The 20,031-nt window shown below is 42.8% G+C and overlaps 1 protein-coding gene across 2 annotated transcripts in view; it reads left to right on the top strand.

The window, feature by feature from the left end:
• The window catches only part of slc36a1 (solute carrier family 36 member 1), a 58,904-nt gene that overhangs the window by 27,115 nt on the left and 11,758 nt on the right, over nt 1–20,031 (top strand). For both annotated transcript variants that reach the window (XM_055642665.1, XM_055642666.1), the window contains exons 6-10: nt 1,008–1,092; nt 2,555–2,773; nt 8,625–8,723; nt 9,798–9,964; nt 13,685–13,854. In XM_055642665.1, the coding sequence (XP_055498640.1) occupies nt 1,008–1,092; nt 2,555–2,773; nt 8,625–8,723; nt 9,798–9,964; nt 13,685–13,854 (740 nt within the window). The remainder of the gene's footprint in view (nt 1–1,007; nt 1,093–2,554; nt 2,774–8,624; nt 8,724–9,797; nt 9,965–13,684; nt 13,855–20,031) is intronic.

The following is a 20,031-nucleotide window of genomic DNA, read 5'->3' as shown; positions in this document are numbered from 1 at the left end:
CAGAGCGAGAGAAATTTGTGATCGGCGTGAGAATTTGGTGAAATGCCTGATTCTCACGCTCAATGCATGGGTTGGCAGCCCTGCCTCTCTATTTCTCTCTCTCTCTCTCCCCCTCTCTCTCCCCTCTCCCCCTCTCCCTCCCTCTCTCTCTCTCTCTCTCTCTCTCTCTCTCTCTCTCTCTCTCCTCTCTCTCTCCCTCTCTCTCTCTCTTCCCTCCCTCTCTCTCTCTCCCCCTCCCCTCTCTCTCTCCCTCCCCCCCCCCTCTCTCTCTCCCCCTCACTCTCTCCCCCTCTCTCTCCTCTCTGTTCCCTCTCTCTCTCTCCCTCTCCCTCCCTCTCTCCCTCCCCTCTCTCTCCCTCTCCCCCTCTCCCTCTCTCTCCTCTCTCCCTCTCTCTCTCTCTCTCTCCCTCTCTCTCCTCTCCCCGTCTCTCTCTCCCTCCCCTCTCTCTCCTCGTCTCTCTCTCTCCCCCTCTCTCTCTCTCTCTCTTTCTCTCTATCCCCTCCTCTCTCTCTCTATCCCCCTCTCTCCCCCCCTCTCTCCCTCCCCCACTGTCTCCCTCCCCCCTCTCCCTCCCCCCCTCTTCCCGCCTCCCCCTGGAAGCATTTAATCTCCACTGCTATCATTTTTCAATTTCCCAAGCTACCAAATAGTTGGGGACCTAGTTACTAACACGCATTTGTATGGGCAAGAGGTGGGAAGCAGTAACTAGGTTGTCTCTATTGTAGCGTTTAAGAAGGAACTGCAGATGCTGGAAAATCGAAGGTACACAAAAAAGCTGGAGAAACTCAGCGGGTGCAGCAGCATCTATGGAGCGAAGGAAATATCTGAAGAAGGGTTTTGGCCTGAAACGTTGCCCATTTCCTTTGCTCCATAGATGCTGCTGCACCCACTGAGTTTCTCCAGCTTTTTTGTGTACCTGTCTCTATTGAAGCGTTTTGTGTGCATTTTCACTGAGCGCAAAATGCCAAAGCAGTTGAATGTTACTATTGTTTGTATTGCCTGGCAGGTGCTTCGTGGAGTTCTTTTTGATTCTAACTCAGCTTGGCTTTTGCTGTGTTTACTTTGTCTTTCTGGCTGACAACATTAAACAGGTAGGTGTCACTTTAAAAACTAAGAATATTGCACTAAGTCACATTTACCATAGCACAAAAACTGTTGAGTAGTATCGATGCTTTCCGGTCAGTATAATCACCCTGCATTTGTACATCTATTTAAAGATATTTTCTAAATCTATTGTATAGGTTACTATTGCATTGCAGATCTCAGCTTGCTGCATTTTTGTCTTTGGAATTGCTGATTGTTTAAGTTGGTGAACTGTTAGCTTGCATGTTAACAGATCACCAATGTCTTAACATTTAAGAGGTTGAATGTTACCTGTTAACATTTAATCTTGTCAAATACAGTTAGGGGTCTTCAAGTTGTGATTTTGTTTTATGAAATCACTTCACTTTCATAGCTATGAAAAGAGCAACGCCTGCTACTCCTTGCTGTTTACATGGTGATTCCTGGTTCTGTACTCGTGCCATCTCTGTGACCTGCAGACTAGATGAGGCCAACCAGTGGATGTAGTATATGTGGATTTTTAGAAGGCAGTTGTGCAGGCTGAAAGTGGTCACCCAATCAGGGTTTAGTTTCTTCAATGTAGAGGTGACCGTTATTGTGAGGATTGAATGTAGTGCACAAGATTGGAAGTTGTGCAAGTGAACTGCTGCTTCATCTGGAAGCTCTATTTGAGTTTCTGAATGCTAGGAAGGGAAAAGGTGGGAGGACAGATGTTGCAAGTTCTGAATTTTCATGGGGAAAGTGCCATAACAAGGCTAGCAATTGCTGAGGATGAAAGGGCAGAACAGGGAGTTGCAAGAGTAGTAGTCCCAAGATTGAAATGCTTGAGGGGGGGGGGGAGATTAAGAGATAATTTTTATTTTGGATACTGAATGTAGAAACCAGGAAAAGACAGTGCTGGAGTAACTCGGTGGCTCAGGCAGCTTTCCTGGAAAACGTGGGGCATGTTCTCCCGGGATGCTGACTGACCCGCTGAGTTATTCCAGCACTTTGTGTCTTATTTTAGATGCTGATGTTAATGATCAAACGGGTTTGGATTTCCTTGAGATCACATCACTGAGAGGTAATGTGCTGGTGGAGCGAACAATGAGGCGAAAACTACTTGGCTTTCATTGAGAGAATTAGATTACAATGGCAAAGATGTATTATAGTTGAAGCTTCCTTGGGATGTCCCTTTGGATTTGGGATAATTTGGTTGCCTTCTGGTTTTGAGTTCGGAACTCGCTAATATCGGAAGAATGGGAAATGTAGACTCTTCTGAAGATGGGGCAGGAGGTGCCTGCAAGTGGACTGGGTGGGTTGAGTAAGGTAATGTGCTCTTTGCCCCTTATGCGGGAACTCAGTGATCCTGAATCTTGGCCACAAGATTCACATTATCATGACAAATATCTCTTCTCTACTCTGGAGATGTGTGAAACAAATAGCCATTGAATGTTTAGACAATCAGAATGTTTGCCTGATTATAAAGTCTAACTTTTTTTTGTACTCTAGGTTGTGGATGCAGCAAATATTACAAATAATAACTGCAGTCAGAACATCTCAACTGTTGTACATGGAAGTATGGACAGCCGTCTATACATACTTAGCTTTCTGCCATTCATCATTCTGTTGGTCTTCATTCAAAACCTGAAGTACCTGACTCCTTTGTCAATGCTTGCCAATTTAGCTATGCTTGTGAGCGTTATTTTGATTTTCATCCACCTCTTTGCTGTAAGTAATCTGAATTATTTTTACCACATGTGACAATTTTGACTTGCTTTTAAAATAACCCAGTTTGTGTCCAAAAATTACTTTCTAATACTAGGTGGTAAAAATCACAAGCATCTGATTATCAAATTTCACATGAAATTTTAGTGTTTTATAAAATTGCCATGGTAGGTTTACCTTGTATTTGTGCAAATCTTTTTTTAATTTTCATTGTTTGTCCCATGAAATTGAGACCATGACCAAAGGCCATCTTACTGATGCATTGTGTATCAACTGCATCATTTTACATTTTGGATTTGAGTGCACTTCAATATAAATTACTTTGGCCAAAGATGCAAGCTTTGAATAGTTGGGTTTCATTGTTAAATTACATGTTTTGTTGATTCAATACAATACAATATAGTAATACTTTATTAGCCAAGTATGTATTGCAACAAATGAGGAGGAATTTCATGATCTACTATATTTCTGTAGAGTTTATCTTGTATAGTTAATTTCTCAGAAGTGCAATTTATTTCAGCTGTATTGAGTGAACAGTCAAGCAATGAAACTTTGGGTCAGCAATATATGAGGGGTGGTACACGGGGAGTTGGGGTGGCACGGTGGCGCAACGATAGAGTTGCTGCCTTGCAGCGCCAGAGACTCGGGTTTGATCCCAACCATGGGTGCTGTCTGTATGGTGGTTGTGCGTTCTCCTCATGACTGCGTGGGTTTTCTCCAAAATCTTCGGTTTCCTCCAACAATCCAAAGACTTGCATGTAGATAAATTGACTTGGTATAAGTGTAAATTGGCCCTAGTGTGTGCAGGATAGTATTAATGTGCGGGGATTGCTGGTCAGTGTGGTCTTGGTGGGACAAAGGGCCTGTTTCCACGCTGTATTTCTAAACTAAACTAAATGGGTGGAGAAATGGCGGATGGAGTTTAATCTGAGCAAGTGTGATGTGTTACACTTTTGGAGGTCAAATGTAAGGGAAACTATACAGTTAATGGCAAGATCCTTAATGCCATTGATCTATGGAGGGATCCTGGGGTCCACGTACATAGCTCCCTGATAGTCGCAACTACAGAAGGCGTATGGCATTCTTCATCCATCGGGGCATTCAGTAGTCAGGAAGTCGTGTTGCTACTTTATAGGAGTTTGGTTAGGCAACATTTGGAATATTGTGTGCAGTTTTAGTCACCCCATTACAGGATGGGTGTGAAGGTTTTGGAGAGAATGGAGAAGTGGTTTACCAGTATGCTGTGTCGATTGGAGGGCATTAGCTATAAGGAGAGGTTAGACAAATTTGGATTGTTTTTTCGGGAAAGTCAGAGGTTGAGGGGAGAGTTGATAAAATTAGATCAAATCATGAGAGGCATAGAGAGACAGTAGACAATCAGAATATTTTTTTTACAGAATGGAAATGTCAAGGACTAGAAGAGTCAAGTCAAGAGTCAAGAGTTTATTGTCATGTGTCCCAGATAGGACAATGAAATTCTTGCTTTGCTTCAGCACAACAGAATATAGTAGGCATAATTACAGAACGTATCATTGTGTCCATATACCATTATATAAATATATACACACATCAATTAATAAGCAGATAGAGTGCAAATAAACAGATAATGGTCTATTAATGTTCAGAGATTTGTTTCAGTTGAGTTTAATAGCCTGAAATGAAAAGTTTAAAGGTGATTTGTGTGGCAAGTTCATTACAGTGTGGTGGGTGTATGGAATATGCTGCCAGAAGTAGTGGTGAAGGCAGATATGATTGTGGCATTTAAGCTTTTAGTTAGACACATGGATGTATAGGGAATGGAGGTATATGGATCACATACAAAGGATATTAATTTAACATCAAGATCAGCATGAACATACTGGGCTAAAAGAACCAGTTCCAGTGCTTGTACTCATCTATTTTGTGCATACCCTTCAAGATAGGTTGGTTTGGAAGGTTAGATCACATGGAATACAAGATGACCGGCCAATTTGATTCAAAATTGTCTTGGAGGAAGGAGTCAAGGGGTAGTTGTCAAGCATTGTTTTTCTGATACCAGGCCTTACGACCAGTGAGATGCCATGATGCTGGATCCAATATTTGCCATTCAAATTGTTAATGTAGTTAACTTTAATTTAAACCAGCATCTGCAGTTCCTTCCTACACATAACAAAGTAGTTAAAAGTGTTAGTAAATTTGCAGATGGCACCAAAATTAGTGGCGAGGTTGATTGTGAGGAAAGATATCCACACTTATGACAGGATTTGAATCTGTTGAGAAGGTGGGCCAAGGATGGGCAAATGGAATTTAACACTGACAAGAGTGAGATAGTGTGGGTGTGTTAGCAATGTCTTCCATGTAAAGACTGGTGGAAAAAAATTATTCAACATATCTTACTTTCCTGTCATATGCTGTATTTATTCGCCAACCTTGTTCTCTAATGGCCCACCTGTTAGGGCAGAAAATCACCACCCTCTGTGAAAATAAATGTCCATGTACCTTTGTGTTAAATGAACAGCACCCTTGTAACTATGTCCCTCTGCTATAAACTCTCTCCCAGTAGTAAAAAAAAAGTCCCCCAGTCAAGACCCTTGTATACTTGAGTAAGTATTACAAAAATCCATTTATTTTTAACTAGTTGGACCTGCCTGGTAGCTTTTAGGATTTGTGCAGTAAAGAGCCTCATTTCCTTTATTTTTGTGCAGTAAAGAGCCTAATTTCCTTCCAAATCACTCATTTGTAATGTCCATTGGTCAGTGGGGGCGCTGCAAGACAGCTGCCCTGCCTGCAGCGTGTTAGTCATTTCTACACTTTGTTTTTTTAGTATGTCCAAATGTGTATTTTAATGTCTCTCGGTGTGTCTTGTGTGGGGATGGTGAGGTGGGGTAAGGGGGAAACCACTTTCGGTCATCTCCTCCATGGAGAGGCGACTTTTTCCATGTCGCCTCCCTCGTGGCCTAACACCAAGGATTGGTGCGGCCCTTCCTGGAGTCGGGCCCGCGGACTGTTCAGCCTGATGCAGCGTGCTGTGGAGCTTCTAGCCGCGGGTGTGGCGTCCGGAGCCTGGGATCCCTCGTTGGGGATCCCCGGAAGAGAAGAGTTCCGACCCATTTATGGACATTTAAGGGGTTGGACAGGCTAGATGCAGGAAGATTGTTCCCGATGTTGGGGAAGTCCAGGACAAGGGGTCACAGCTTAAGGATAAGGGGGAAATCCTTTAAAACCGAGATGAGAAGAACTTTTTTCACACAGAGAGTGGTGAATCTCTGGAACTCTCTGCCACAGAGGGTAGTTGAGGCCAGTTCATTGGCTATATTTAAGAGGGAGTTAGATGTGGCCCTTGTGGCCAAGGGGATCAGAGGGTATGGAGAAAAGGCAGGTACGGGATACTGAGTTGGATGATCAGCCATGATCATATTAAATGGCGGTGCAGGCTCGAAGGGCCGAATGGCCTACTCCTGCACCTAATTTCTATGTTTCTATGTTTCTATGACCCTCCGGACCGCGGCCATCAACACCTTGAAGCCGCAAACTGCGGAGCTTCCAGCCGCGGGCGGGGACTTACCGTCCAGAGTGGGATCCCTCACCAGGGATCCCTGGAGAAGAGCTCCGACCGCCAGCCTGTGGTCTACGTCATCTTGAAGTCGTGGTCTCCGGTAGGGAAGCACTGATTCAGGACTTACCTTTCAGACGAGAGGGCCTGTACATCTGGCTGCCAGCAGCGGCAACTACGGAGGTTATGGCCCCGACCACAGGGGAACAATGGAGGAGGACTGACTATACTTTGTGCCTTCCACTGCAATGAAGAATGCTGTGGTGGATGTTTGTGTTGAATCGTTATTGTTTATTGTGTGTTCTTTTTTGATTGTACCGCTGCTGGCAAGTTCATTTCACCGCACTTTATTGAGTAAGTGATGAATAAATCCTGATTGATTGATTGACTGATTTGGATAATTTGACATATTGACATGCTCTCCTCTCACTGCTTGGTGTATAATTTCACACAATCCCACATTAATTTCCATTTGCCTTTCTCTTGACCCAATCTCATCACTTTGCAAATTTACATTATCCTTATTGGCGCAGAGGGAGAATAAGAAGGGATGACTTAAGACTTAAAGACTTTTGACTTTTGCCTTCCACCACAGTGAGGAGGTGCCTGGTCAACTCACTGTGGTGGATGTTAATTTGTGTTTATTGTGTGTTGTCATTTTTACTATATGTGGGACTGCAGGGCAACTGAATTTCGTTCAGACCGCAGGGTCTGAATGACAATAAAGGCTACTTGTTACTTGTGTTAACACATGCCCTTTCACTTATTTCCATATCATCAGCAAATTTAGAAACGTTGCATATTCTTCCTTCAGGTCATTCATGTAAATAATGAATAATCAATCAGGCTGCTGACAACTGTCCCTTGCAGTACACCACTGGTTCCTCTTTCCAGTTTGAAAAGGATCAGTTTATGCCAACCCCGTTTCATATTTTCAGTTTCACTTTTCATTCCATTCAAACACTTCCTCTAATTCTATGGGGCTTTGAATTAATACACCCGGCTCTTGTGTGACACCTTGTTAAATGACTTGAAATCTAAACAACTGCATCTACAGGTTCCCCTACATTAACTCTCCGTTACATCTTCAAAAAATTGGATTAAATTTGTCAAATATATTAACTTTTCAATAAACCATTGACTTAGTTTTAATTATTTTCAACTTTCCTACATGAGTAGTTATATCCTCTAATTATTGATTCCAAGTCAGGAATAGTAGCTGTTAAACTATCTGATTTATAGTTCCCTGCTTCCTGCCTTTCTTTTATGAACAAGGGCACAGAGTATTGAGTATAGAAGTTGAGAAGTCATGTTGCAGTTGTATAAGATGTTGGCGAGGCTGCATTTAGAGTATTATCTGCATTCTGGACATCATGTTATAGGAAATGTCAAGCTGGAATGGGTACAGAGAAGATATACGAGGAGGTTGCCAAGACTAGAGGGTCTGAGCTATAGCGAGAGGTTGAGTAGACTGGGACTCTATTTCTTGGAGTGCAAGAGGATGAGGGGAGATCTTATAGAGGTGTATAAAATCATGAGAGGAATAGATTGGGTAGATGCACAGAGTCTTTTCTCCAGAGATGGTGAATCGAGGACCAGAGGGCATGGGTTTAAGGTGAAGGGGAAAAGATTTAATAGGAATCTGAGGGGTGACCTTTTCACACTGTGGATGGTCAGTGTATGGAACAAGCTGCCAGATGACATAGTTGAGGCTGGGTATATCCCAACATTCAAGAAACAGTTAGGCAAATATTAGACAGGTTTGGAGGGATATGGACCAAATGCGGGCAGGTGGGACTAGTGTAGCTGGGATATGTTGCCCGATGTGGGCAAGTTGAGTTGAAGGGCCTGTTTCCACACTGACTTTTTGGGCATCTGGTTGGCTATATACGTATCATATATCCTCTTTAACATTTAGCAAATGTGAAAACATTTAACAGATGGGTCCTTTCAAATCCTGTCAATTTGTCAACCTTTAGTCTCCTGTTTCTCCAAAACTTTGTCCCTTGTAACTGGGATTTTTGCAAGTTCTCATGTTTTTTAGAATTAGCGCTCTGACATTGTGGGTGTGTTAGCAATGTCTTCCATGTAAAGACCATTGGAAAAAAATATTCAACATATCTATGTTCTGTCATATGCTGTTATTAATTCGCCAACCTTGTTCTCTGATGGCCTTATATGTATCTTAACCATCCCCTTCATATTTGTATATCAATATTTTTTTAATTTAATCTTGAATATGTATTGCCTGGCATTTTTGAATGTGGTGAAAATTATACTTTCATAAGCATTAAATCTAATATGTAATTCTTAATTGTGCAGCATATTTCGCATTCCAGTGATCTGCCAAAAGTGGGTGATTGGAAATCTTTTGCCATGTTTTTTGGAACAGCAATATTCGCATTTGAAGGCATTGGTGTGGTGAGTGAAAGATAATTGTACCAATAATTGTACAATTGTACCAGAGATAGCAATGGTGGTATTGTTGGTCTCTTCTTTAACTGCAATTTCATTCTATTTCTGTAATTGACCCTGCAGTTAACAAAACTGCTACTGCTCAAGTAACCATGGGTTCACTAAAGTTGTGTACAACGTTTCCTAAATTTGTGGTTATGATTTCAGTGGAAAAATACTAATAACAAGCCTATTTGTATTTGTTTGACCAAAGTAGCACATATTGGGCTGTCCTGAAATTTCAGGTATAATGGACTAAAAAGCCGGTGGGCATCTTTCAAAACATGGCTACTGTTGCTATGCAGGAAATGCAATGTGTGCATTGAAACATTTTCCCAACAATGTGGCAATTGATAAACCAGGTCCAAAGTTTAAGATTTCCAACCATTAGTGATCCATCAAATTTTCATCCCCACTAAAATTATAGAAGGGCAGCGCAATGGTGCACTGGTAGAGCTGCTGCCCCACTGTGCCAGAGACCTGGGGTTCAATCCTAACTTGTGTGGAGTTTGTCCATTCTCCCCATGATCATGTGGGTTTCCTCTGGGTGCTCTGGTTTCCTCTGACATCTCAAAGATGTGTGGATTTTAGGTTAATTGGCTTCTGTAAATTGGCCTTCAGAGCGTAGAGAGTGGATGAGAAAATTGGGTAATGTGGAACTAGTGTGATCTGGTGATCCATGGTCAGCATGGACTCATTGAGCTGATTGATAAAAAATACATCTATTGATGCTCCTAAACACAACAGTGATGTAACCTGGGGTCATTGGGTGTTTTGGGTCTTTCAACATCAGACACCCTCACCCAGGCGACCCAGCCGTGGTTGATCAGACCACGACTAGTCCTGTTTCTATGCTGTATCTAAACTTTTGCTTCACTGGAAGTGACTACATACTGAACTAATCTAAGATAGACACAAATGCTGGAGAAACTCAGCGAGTGAGGCAGCATTTATAGAGCGAAGGAAATTGGCAACGTTTCGGGTCGAGACCCTTCTTCATCTTATCTAAGATGTATTTTTGTTACTTTTTTTTTGTTTAAGGTACTTCCACTTGAAAACAAGATGCAAAAACCACATCAATTTCCAGCAATTCTGTATTCTGCCATCGCAATTGTTACAATATTGTATGTAAGCATAGGAGTTTTGGGATACACTTGCTTTGGTGAAGAAATTAAAGGAAGCGTCACACTAAATTTGCCTCCCTGTTGGTAAGTGTTCATGAGCATTGCCAATCTTTGAAGATGATCAATTATTTTGAGCTGTTTTTTTAGTCTAAAAGATCAAATTTTCAGTATTTGATAGAATATTCCAACAAGCGAAACTATGTTCAAGTTTTAAAAACTAGAGATGGAACTTGTCCATCCCGAAATTACACTTCTTTGACAGTTTTCAAACCAAGACTTCTAGATTATTTATTTTTCAGAGGGCATGAAGGTGAACTATCCAAAACATTTTGTTGGTTTGAAATAAACTAGATGGCTTTCTTTTGAAGACTAGATTTGAGAAAATAGTCCCTTCCGTAAAGTTGTGATGTACGGTTTTTTTATCACTTAACTGTTTTTGATAGCTTGCTCATTGGTTTGATGCGAGTTGAATTGAAGTGGTGTAGTATTATGAAGCATTGGGTAATTTAACAAGGTCATGCTCACTCAGCAAAATAACATTTAATCTAGAATATTACAGTGCTGGGACAGGCCTTTTGGCCTACAATATCTGTACTGACCATGATGCCAAAATGTCGGTGGAGCTCGCGGCCGAGATCTGAACCCACACGCCGCGAGTCGACTTATCCATGTGGCTGGGGCCTGGGTCGGCGCCACGGAAACATCCAGAGAGAACCCAGTAGTGATAGTGGAGAGGTCGTTGCAATGGGTGATGTGAGAACGCTGCTGAGGGAAGGAACAAAGGAGGACCCGGCGTGGGGGGACCGTCGTGAGGGAGGGGGAAGAGCAACCTGCAATGGAGGACACAGCTTGGGAGGGGGCACAAGGGAAGAACAATGGAGGATCCGATGTGGGGGAACCGCCACCAAAGAGGGGGGGGAGAACAGTGGCCCCGGCATGGGGGTCCACTGTGAGGGAAGAGAGAGAACAAAAACAAAGGGGGACCTGGCGTGGATACTGTGTATACCTTGTAACTTTCTCATCGGTGACTATTTGCATACCTTGGATATGCAAACGAAGAATTTTCACTGTGACTTGTGAAAGTTTTTGCCTATCTAACTGCATCTTATTGTGACTGAGGAATGAATGAATAATGCGATGTAAAGCGCCTTGAGTATCTAGAAAGGCGCTATATAAATCCCATCCATTATTATTATTATTATTATTATTATTATCTTAAACATCACCATCATATCTAATTCCACCACTTTCCCAGTATATTCTAGGCACCTACCACTGTGTGAAAACAGAACTCGCTTTGCATATCTCTTGAATATTCCCATTCATGCTGAAAATGCCCTCTATTGTTTGACAATTTCATCCTGGAGAAAATTGTTTTGATGGTTTCCCGTTATTATGCTTCTCAAAATTTATAAACTTCCTTCAGGTCTCACCTCAGCCTCTTGCGCTCCAGAGTAATCAAATTTACTTATTTCATAAATCATAGAATTATCATGTTTACATACCATCATTTGTTTTCTGAAAGCTCAGTGAATATACCAGCAAAGACCCCTTTGAAGTTGATTATTTTTATAAAGAGCTGTAGTGGTCTGAGATGTTATCACTATCTTTACATAGTTATCATGCGGTTACACTACTTATAATTTATGATGTTTTTTTAAGGTAACCATTGTGTTACCATATCCAATATCTGTAATGTTATAGGCCTGAACTACAAGTCAAGACACAAATTTAAATTGCACCATAATAGCAAAACAATCTTGCGATTTTACTTAAACTATAACATTAAAATAATTGCCTAACAGTGGTTGTGAAACTACCGAATTGTCATAATGAACTGGATGGATGAAAACTGTATTTTCCACTGAGTTTTAAGTAACTATGGCCTTGCATGAAATGACCTTGTGGAAAATCTCAATTCAAGGGCTCATTCAATGACTTATAAAGACCACCAGGGGCGCCGGTGAGATGGCAGCCCTGCCGGAAGTCTGTTCGTTTTTTCATCATTTTGTTATTTTTAGCGTTTGTTAAGTTTCTTTTAATGTACTTTGGTTTGTTTTATATGGGGTGAGGGGATCAGGAGAAACTTTTTTGCAAGTTCCTACCTTCCCGGAGATGTGATCGATTTTTGGATCACATTCTCCGGGCTCTGCGGCCTGCTGCTGGAGCTGGAGGCCGCCTCGGACTGTCGTGAACCCCACGGACTTAACATTGGAGCGGATCCCTTGCCTGGGATCGCTCCCACCGCAGCCTGTGGACTTACCGTCAAGGACTCGCAGACTCGGGAGAGGCTAGTCGGGAGCTCCAACGCCGCAGAAGGTTCGACCAGCCCCGATGCGAGGTTTGATCGCCCGGCGCGGGGCGGCTGACAACTGCCCGATGCAGGAGCTAAACGCCTCGACGCGGAGGGCCCGAACGCCGCCGGCTACAGGAGTAAAGATCGTCCCGTCAACGGAGGCCCCAGACCGAGGAGGACCAAAAGGAAAGACTTGAACTTTATTTCGCCTTCCATCACAGTGAGGAATGTGTAGGAGTCACTGTGGTGGATGTTCATGTTAAAATGTGATTTTGAGTCTGTTGCTTTTAATTGTTTGACTTACCTGGCCAATGAAATTCATCGTATGTTGCAAAACATCGTATGCTGCTGAGTCGGAGGCTGCTGCTGAGTCGGAGGCTGCTGCTGCGGGTCTGCGGACAGCGGCACCAGGAGCCCACGGCTCCCTGGAGAGAGACCGCTTTTCGGGGCTCCTGCAACGGCGAATTCTCCCGCCCGAGTTGCGGGGTCGAAGAGCTCCTGGAGCGGGGCCTAACATCATTGCCCCGCGCGGCTGGAACGGCTGCGGGACTTTACGAGCGCACACCGGGGGCTCCAACACCAAGACCCGGTGTGCGACCTCGCACCACCCGGCGTGGCTTCAATGGCCGCGGGACAATCGCCATCGCCAGCCGGGGGCTTTGACTTTGACTCTGACATCGGGGGGGGGAGAGTGCAGTGGAGAGATAAGTTTTTTTTTTTGGCCTTCCATCACAGCTATGTGATGGATGTTTATGTAAAATTGTAATTATGTTGTGTCTGGGTCTATTTGTCTGTAATGTATGGCTGCAGAAACTGCATTTCGTTTGGACCTCTAGGGGTCCAAATGACAATTAAATTGACTCTCTTGACTCTTGACTTGAACATACTTGATGAATAAAATCTGATTCTGATTCAGATTCTGAAATAACTGGCCTGTGTGAAAACATGACGTGATAATTTGGTATTTGCCCCTTGTGCATGTTTAATGCAGTTACATTTTGAAGACCTAAGATTTTAAGTGCTGGGATTAAATGGATTGAATGTAATCTTTATATATCAAAATTCTGACATTTAAAAAAAAAAGAGCCACTAAAAGAAAAAATGGGTTGACAGCACCTCTGTACCCATCTTTAAACTGTATGAAGAGTGGATGGTGGGTTAGTGGAAACGAGTGTCATCTAATCTGATATTCATTTGGTTTTACAGTACAAAGGGACTAAGAAGTGTCAAGATTATTTCAATTGCACGTATGGAATTATTTTTAAAATGCAACATTCAACTTGTCACAACCCAATACTGTCAACCGATGATGCAATTATAATACAATTGTACTGAGCCATTAACTACATTGCTAGTCATTCAGGGGCGATGTGAGAACGCTGCTGAGGGAAGGAACAAAGGAGGACCTGGTGTGGGGGGACTGTCGTGAGGGAGGGGGAAGAGCAATGGGTAGGGGAAAATTTAAATATAATCTTCAGTTGTTAATTATCTATTTTGCTTTTTGCTAGGTTGTACCAGTCGGTGAAGATTTTGTATTCTTTCGGCATCTTCATTACCTATGCTGTCCAGTTTTTCGTTGCAGCAGAGATACTTGTTCCACTTGCAGTAATCAGGGTCCCTGAACATTGGAAGTTGTTCGTCAACCTGGCAACTCGAGCTGCTCTTGTCACACTCACATGTAAGTACATTTCTCTTGAGGGATAGGATTGACGTCACCTACACAATCACACAAACCAACCTCACCTTCCATGGACTCCATCTACACTTCACACTGCCTCGCTAGCATAATCAAGTACCAGCCTCACCCTGGTCACTCCCTCTTCTCTCCTCTCCCATCACGTAAGTGGTACAGAAGTTTGAATACACATAACTCCAGATTTGGAAACAGCTTTTTCCCAGGTGTTAGCAAATGTGGTCCTGACCTCTCATTTACCTCATTGGAGACCTTTGAACTATCTTTAATTAGACTTTATCAGACTGTTACCTTGCACTAAACGTTATACCCTTTATTCTTTAACTATGCACTGTGGATGGCTTGATTGTATTCATGTCTTTACCTGGATAGCATGCAAACAAAAGCTTTTCACTGTACCTCAGTAAATGTGACAATAATAAACTAAACTAAGTTGGAGGAGTGGACTATTTAGCCCTTTGGTACTGCTGTGCCATTCAATATGATCATAGTTGATTATTAACCTTTCAGTTTCAGCACTTGGTATCCAAGGATCTAATCACAGCTTCCTATTTCCAAAGCCATCTCCAAATCAAATTGTTTTTTAAAAATAAAAGTGCAAAACTTAATTTATCTGTTAAATCTCATCTGCTATGTTTTTGCCCACTTGCCCAGTTTGTATGAAACATTGAAGCCACTTGATATCCTTCTCACAGTGTAGCCGCAAATATATAGCTTTTGTTTTTCTCCCTATTTCCTAGCTGTCACTTTCTGAAACACAATGTTAGTTGACTTTAATTAACCATTCCATCATAAGTACAGTTTTCCACAGTCATCATCATTAGTATAGAAGTTTTGAGATCACGAAGAATAGATGGGATGGATAGATACATGGGCAAATACAACAATGTGCAACTAAATATGGCTTGTGGAATTGCTTTAATGCTGTTCGGGCCATATAGGCCTAAAACTTCAGTTAAATCCCTCTATAATCTGATACCCTGCATCCTGTGCAGAAGGCAAACAGTGAGTACTCAGAAATGCAAAATTGAATTGGAGAATAACCACTAACACATCTTGAAACATGATCAGAATATTACATTTGAGACCTAAAGAGGTCATTTCTTGATCATTCAGAATGTTATGTACACTGGTTCATCAATGGTATGTTATGTTTGCAGTTTTACTCAGTGTTCCACTGGATAATAAAATAGATGGCGTAGCTTTTCTCATGAACATTTTGCAATGTCTGATAATAAAGATTCAAGAAGATCAAACAACAATATATGGCTTGATGAAGTAATATATTGGAAAGAATAGCACACCAGCAGTTCCTTCAAAACCATGGAATACATGGGATACACCTCTCATTTCAGGAAGTATCCTTATGAATCTCCTTTGGACTGTATAAAATGTTACTATATACTTGGCGAACAGCTCGGTGGCTCCAATCCTAGCGATGAGACTCGACGGGCGAGACTGACGTCGGGCAGAGCTATAGTAGTGGGTGACTCCATTGTCCGAGGTGCGGACAGGAGATTCGGTGGCAGCAGGCGAGACTCGATGCCTCCCTGGTGCCAGAGTTCAAGATATCACGAACCGACTTCAGAACATACTTGAAAGAGAAGGTGAACAGCCGGCAGTAGTTGTGCACGTGGGCACAAACGACGTAGGGAAGAAGAGGAAGGAAGTTCTGCAACGCAAGTTTAGAGAGTTAGGAAGAAAATGGAAAAGCAGGATTTCTAGGGTGGTTATCTCTGGATTGCTTCCAGTAGCTCATGCTAGTGAGGGGGCAGGAACAGGGATGCAGGTGATCTGAGTGTGTGGCTGGAGGGCTGGTGCAGGGAGCAGGGATTTATATTTATAGACCACTGGAATATTTTCTGGGATAAGGGTGACCTGTACAAAAGGGACTGGTTACACCTTAACTGGAGGGGGAACCAATGTTCTGGCAGACATGTTTGCTAATGCTACACGTGTGGGTTTAAACTAAATCGTGGGGGGGAGGGATTGACAAATTGTGAGTACAAAAAGATGGAGATAAAGGGGAAGTGAGTACAGGAAAAGTTACAAAAGACTCGCGAATTAATGGGAAGGAAAGTTCGAGAAGGGATAAGAGAGTCAGGGCCAATAGTGACCGGTGTGAGAGGGGAGGTGAATACTGAAGTTAAAGTGTTGTATATGAATGCGCGAAGTATAAGAAATAAAGTGGATGAGCTTGAGGCTCAGTTAGAAATTGGCAAGTATGATGTTGTGGGAATTACAGAGACATGGCTGCAAGAGGACCAGGGCTGGGAATTGAATAGTCAAGGGAATACGTCCTATCGAAAAGACAGACAGGTGGGCAGAGGGGGTGGGGGTAGCTCTGTTGGTGAGGAATGAAATTCAGCCCTTGTGAGGGGTGGCATAGAATCAGGAGACAGTATGGATAGAACTCAGGAATTATGAGGGTAAAAAGACCGTAATGGGAGTTATCTACAGGCCCCCAAACAGTAGCCTGGATATAGGGTGCAAGTTGAATCAAGAGTTAAAATTGGCATGTCATAAAGGTAATGCTACGGTTGTTATGGGAGCTTTCAACATGTAGGTAGACAGGGAAAATCAGGTTGGTACTGGACCCCAAGAAAGGGAGTTTGTGCAGTGCCTCGTGATGGATTCTTAGAGCAGCTTGTAATGGAGCCTACCAGGGAGAAGGCAATTCTGGATTTAGTTTTGTGTAATGAACCTGATTTGATAAGGGAACTCGAGGTAAAGGAGCCATTAGGAGGTAGTGACCATAATATAAGTTTTAATCTACAATTTGAGAGGGAGAAGGGTAAATCAGAGGTGTCATTATTACAGTTGAACAAAGGGGACTATGGAGCCTTAAGGGAGGAGCTGGCCAAAGGTGACTGGAAAGATACCCTAGCTGAGATGACAGTGGAACAACAATGGCAGGTATTTCTGGGAATTATACAGAAGGTGCAGGATCAGTTCATTCCAAAGAGGAAGAAAGATTCCAAGGGGAGTAAGGGACGATCGTAGCTGACAAGGGAAGTCAGGACAGTATAAAAATAAAAGTCAAGAAGTATAACATAACAAAGATGAATGGGAAGCCAGAGGATTGGGTAACTTTTAAAGAGCAGTAGAAGATAACTAAAAAGGCAGTACGGGGAGAAAAGATGAGATACGAAGGTAAGCTAGCCAAGAATATAAAGGAGGATCGTAAACGCTTATTTCGGTATGAACACCTAAATCCTTCTGAATTTCATGCATCGGCAGTCTCTCTGCATATAAATAATCTGATTGTTGTACTGCATGACCTCTCACTTCATTTGCCAGGTTTTCTCTCAATCTATGGCGTTTGGCAATTGACAAAAAAGTTGTCTATTGAAAAGAATATAGTGAAACTTTGGACCAGCGACTGGTTTGAGATAGTGAGTCAATGTTGTTGCAGGCTGAGGTCAAGAGCATTCTTTGAGTGTGGATTTGAAGAGAAAAGAGAAAAGTGCCTTGACCTGGCATAAGACCGGGATACACTTACACGGACTACAATCGTAAAGAAATACACATACTGTATGTCATACATTTCCTTTCTGCCCCCAACTGACTCTATTTCTTCTTCATCAAATCCTGCCTTGCTATGCTGCCTCTGACATCTGCTTTACGGCCTGACGCAAACTGTGTCTGCGATTTCCTAGCTCTCCAAATAGCGACGAGGTTAGTCTTGCTATGAAACCTCTACAACCCACCTCTACCGGATGTACTCTTGCTCTCCATCCTCGCTGCTCAACTTCTGCTGCCAACTCTACATATCTAAGCCTTTTCCTTTCATAAGCCTTGTGTACTAAGTTCTCCCAAGGCACTGTCAGTTCTATAAAATACACTGCTTAACATTATATCAAGCCTCAGACTAGTAGTAATTATTTCCTGTGGAACAATACGTTTCCTCCTAAATCTACCTGTGTCTCCCAATCATTGGCTCCCCGTAACTGGCCTGACTCATGCCTGTCAGCAAACTTCCTTCCTCTACCTTTTTCTGCCTCACAGACAAAATGAATTGCTACCCTCCCAGTCCTGATGCTTACTGAATTCACCCGCACACCTCCTCTCAATTGCTGCAGCTAACCATTTCAATACCTGGTTATGCTGCCAAGTATACTGACCCTGACAAAATATGCCTCAAAGTTGCCCCCTCTGAACACAAGGGACATGCCGGGGCCCCACCAACCCATTGTTTGAGGTTCTGCCGTGATGGCAGCACATCATAAATAGCCATATAAGGAAACTTGCGTGACCTGCCTCCATGCACCACAGGTCCCTCCAGCTCAACCTCCTCTTTTCTACACTTTCCTAGTTCATCCACTGTCCCTGCTTAACCTGACCTACTGCCCTTACACATTTCATTGCTTTCTCCTGGCGACGTACCTGCTCTACAACCAATTTCCTCTTCTCTGTTGGACCTGACTTACTCCACACTAGTTTCCCTGTGCTGAGCCCTAAGCCTCCTTTTCCTTGCTGCACCTGGCCAACAATGTTTGTATGCCTCAGAGCTACTTGTGCTTCTTCTACTGCCTGCTTTGAGTTCCACTTCCTCCCTCTAGTTACACTTGGCACTAGATTACTAACTAAGGTATCCTTACTCCCTGATAATTGCAACTCTAACCTCACCTTAGCACACTTAAACTCCTCTGTTAGGCCAGACAATGGTAAATGGAGAATAACATTCCCATATAAAGCCACATTACTAAGATGCAGTAGAACTCCTAACCAGTTCCTAATTTATGAACTAACCAATCTCTCCAAACATTCCACCTTAGAAATTGGCACCTCATATACTGTCAATGGCCACATCAACCTAGGGAATAGCCCAAACTGCAAACACCGCAACTTCAACTTGCCTGGAAACCCTGACTTCTCTATCCTTTCTAACCCCTTAGTAACATCCTTTCTAAGTTGTTGAACCTGTTTAGTGTCTTCCAACTTACTGTTATACCACCTATACAAACTTATAACTGGTTTCACCATTGTAATTGGGATTTCTTCTTCATCAACACAGAACCTTTTCTTCACTTACTACCTCTTGCCAAAGAAATACCCCATGACTTACTAGGCTTAATTTTGCAATCCAGCCCATTTAAGATTGTAATTTAACTTATTTAACAACCTTCTTGTATAAGCTACTGTTGTGGTCACCAAGGTCATATCATCCATATAGGTCCTGATTGGAGGGAGGTGCAGTCCATCCTGCCATCTCTCCACGCCCACGACCCACCGTGATGCTCTAATCACTAGTTCCATCGGCATTGTAAACGCTAACGGGGAAATAGTACACCCTGCGATAATGCCAATCTCTAGTCCTTGCCATGCAATCGTGAAGTCTCCTGTACTAAAACACATTTGGACATCTTGGAAAAATACTTTCACTAAATTTACTATTGATCCTGGAACTCTAAAGAAATCAAAAGCACTCCAAATAAGACAGAGTGGCAGAGATCCAAACGCCTTTGCCAGGTGTAAATACACTACATGCAAATCCCTTCTCTCAAGCTTGGCTGTCTGAATGTGATGTCATATTACACTAATGTGTTCTAAGCAACCTGCGAAACCTGGGATTCCTGCTTTCGGCACTGTGGCATCTATTAAGCTGTTTCTTTCCAAATAACCTGTCAGTCTCTGCGCCTCTATGCTAAAGGAAATCTTGCCTTCTACATTTAGGAGACATATAGACCTAAACCAGGGCTGCCAACATTGGGTGAGCGTTGGGAGTGAGAATTTGCGAGAGACCAAGCCCGAGGGAGTATAGCGACCGGGGGGGGGGGGGGGGGGGGGGGGGGGGGGGGGAGAGTGTCCCCCTCCCATTGGTATGGAACATTTGCATTTTTCAGCTTGAAATTGTGCAATATGGTGCATACTGTAGCGAGTCTTTTAACTTACACTTGAATGCAATATATATGCTTTAAATTGGATTGGAGCATTTTTGAAAGGGGGGAGGCTGTGCGATCACTGGCCTTGGGGTACCCGGTGAGGGAGTGGAGCAACCGAGTGGGGAGAGGGTGCGGAAGAAGGGTGTCCCCCCCTCCCAGGGTAGGAACATTTTGAAATTTGATGTATTTAAATCATGTTTTAGTGCATTGTAAAAGTATGATTTCAATGTTTTTTGTGTGAAGTATTTTTAAGAGGTAACTTTTTAAGGGGTAACTT

The sequence above is a fragment of the Leucoraja erinacea genome, chromosome 11 (assembly GCF_028641065.1).
Source record: "Leucoraja erinacea ecotype New England chromosome 11, Leri_hhj_1, whole genome shotgun sequence".
Classification (NCBI taxonomy): domain Eukaryota; kingdom Metazoa; phylum Chordata; class Chondrichthyes; order Rajiformes; family Rajidae; genus Leucoraja; species Leucoraja erinaceus.
The sequence above is the reverse complement of the archived record's forward strand: the minus strand, read 5'-3'. Positions and strand labels throughout refer to the sequence as shown.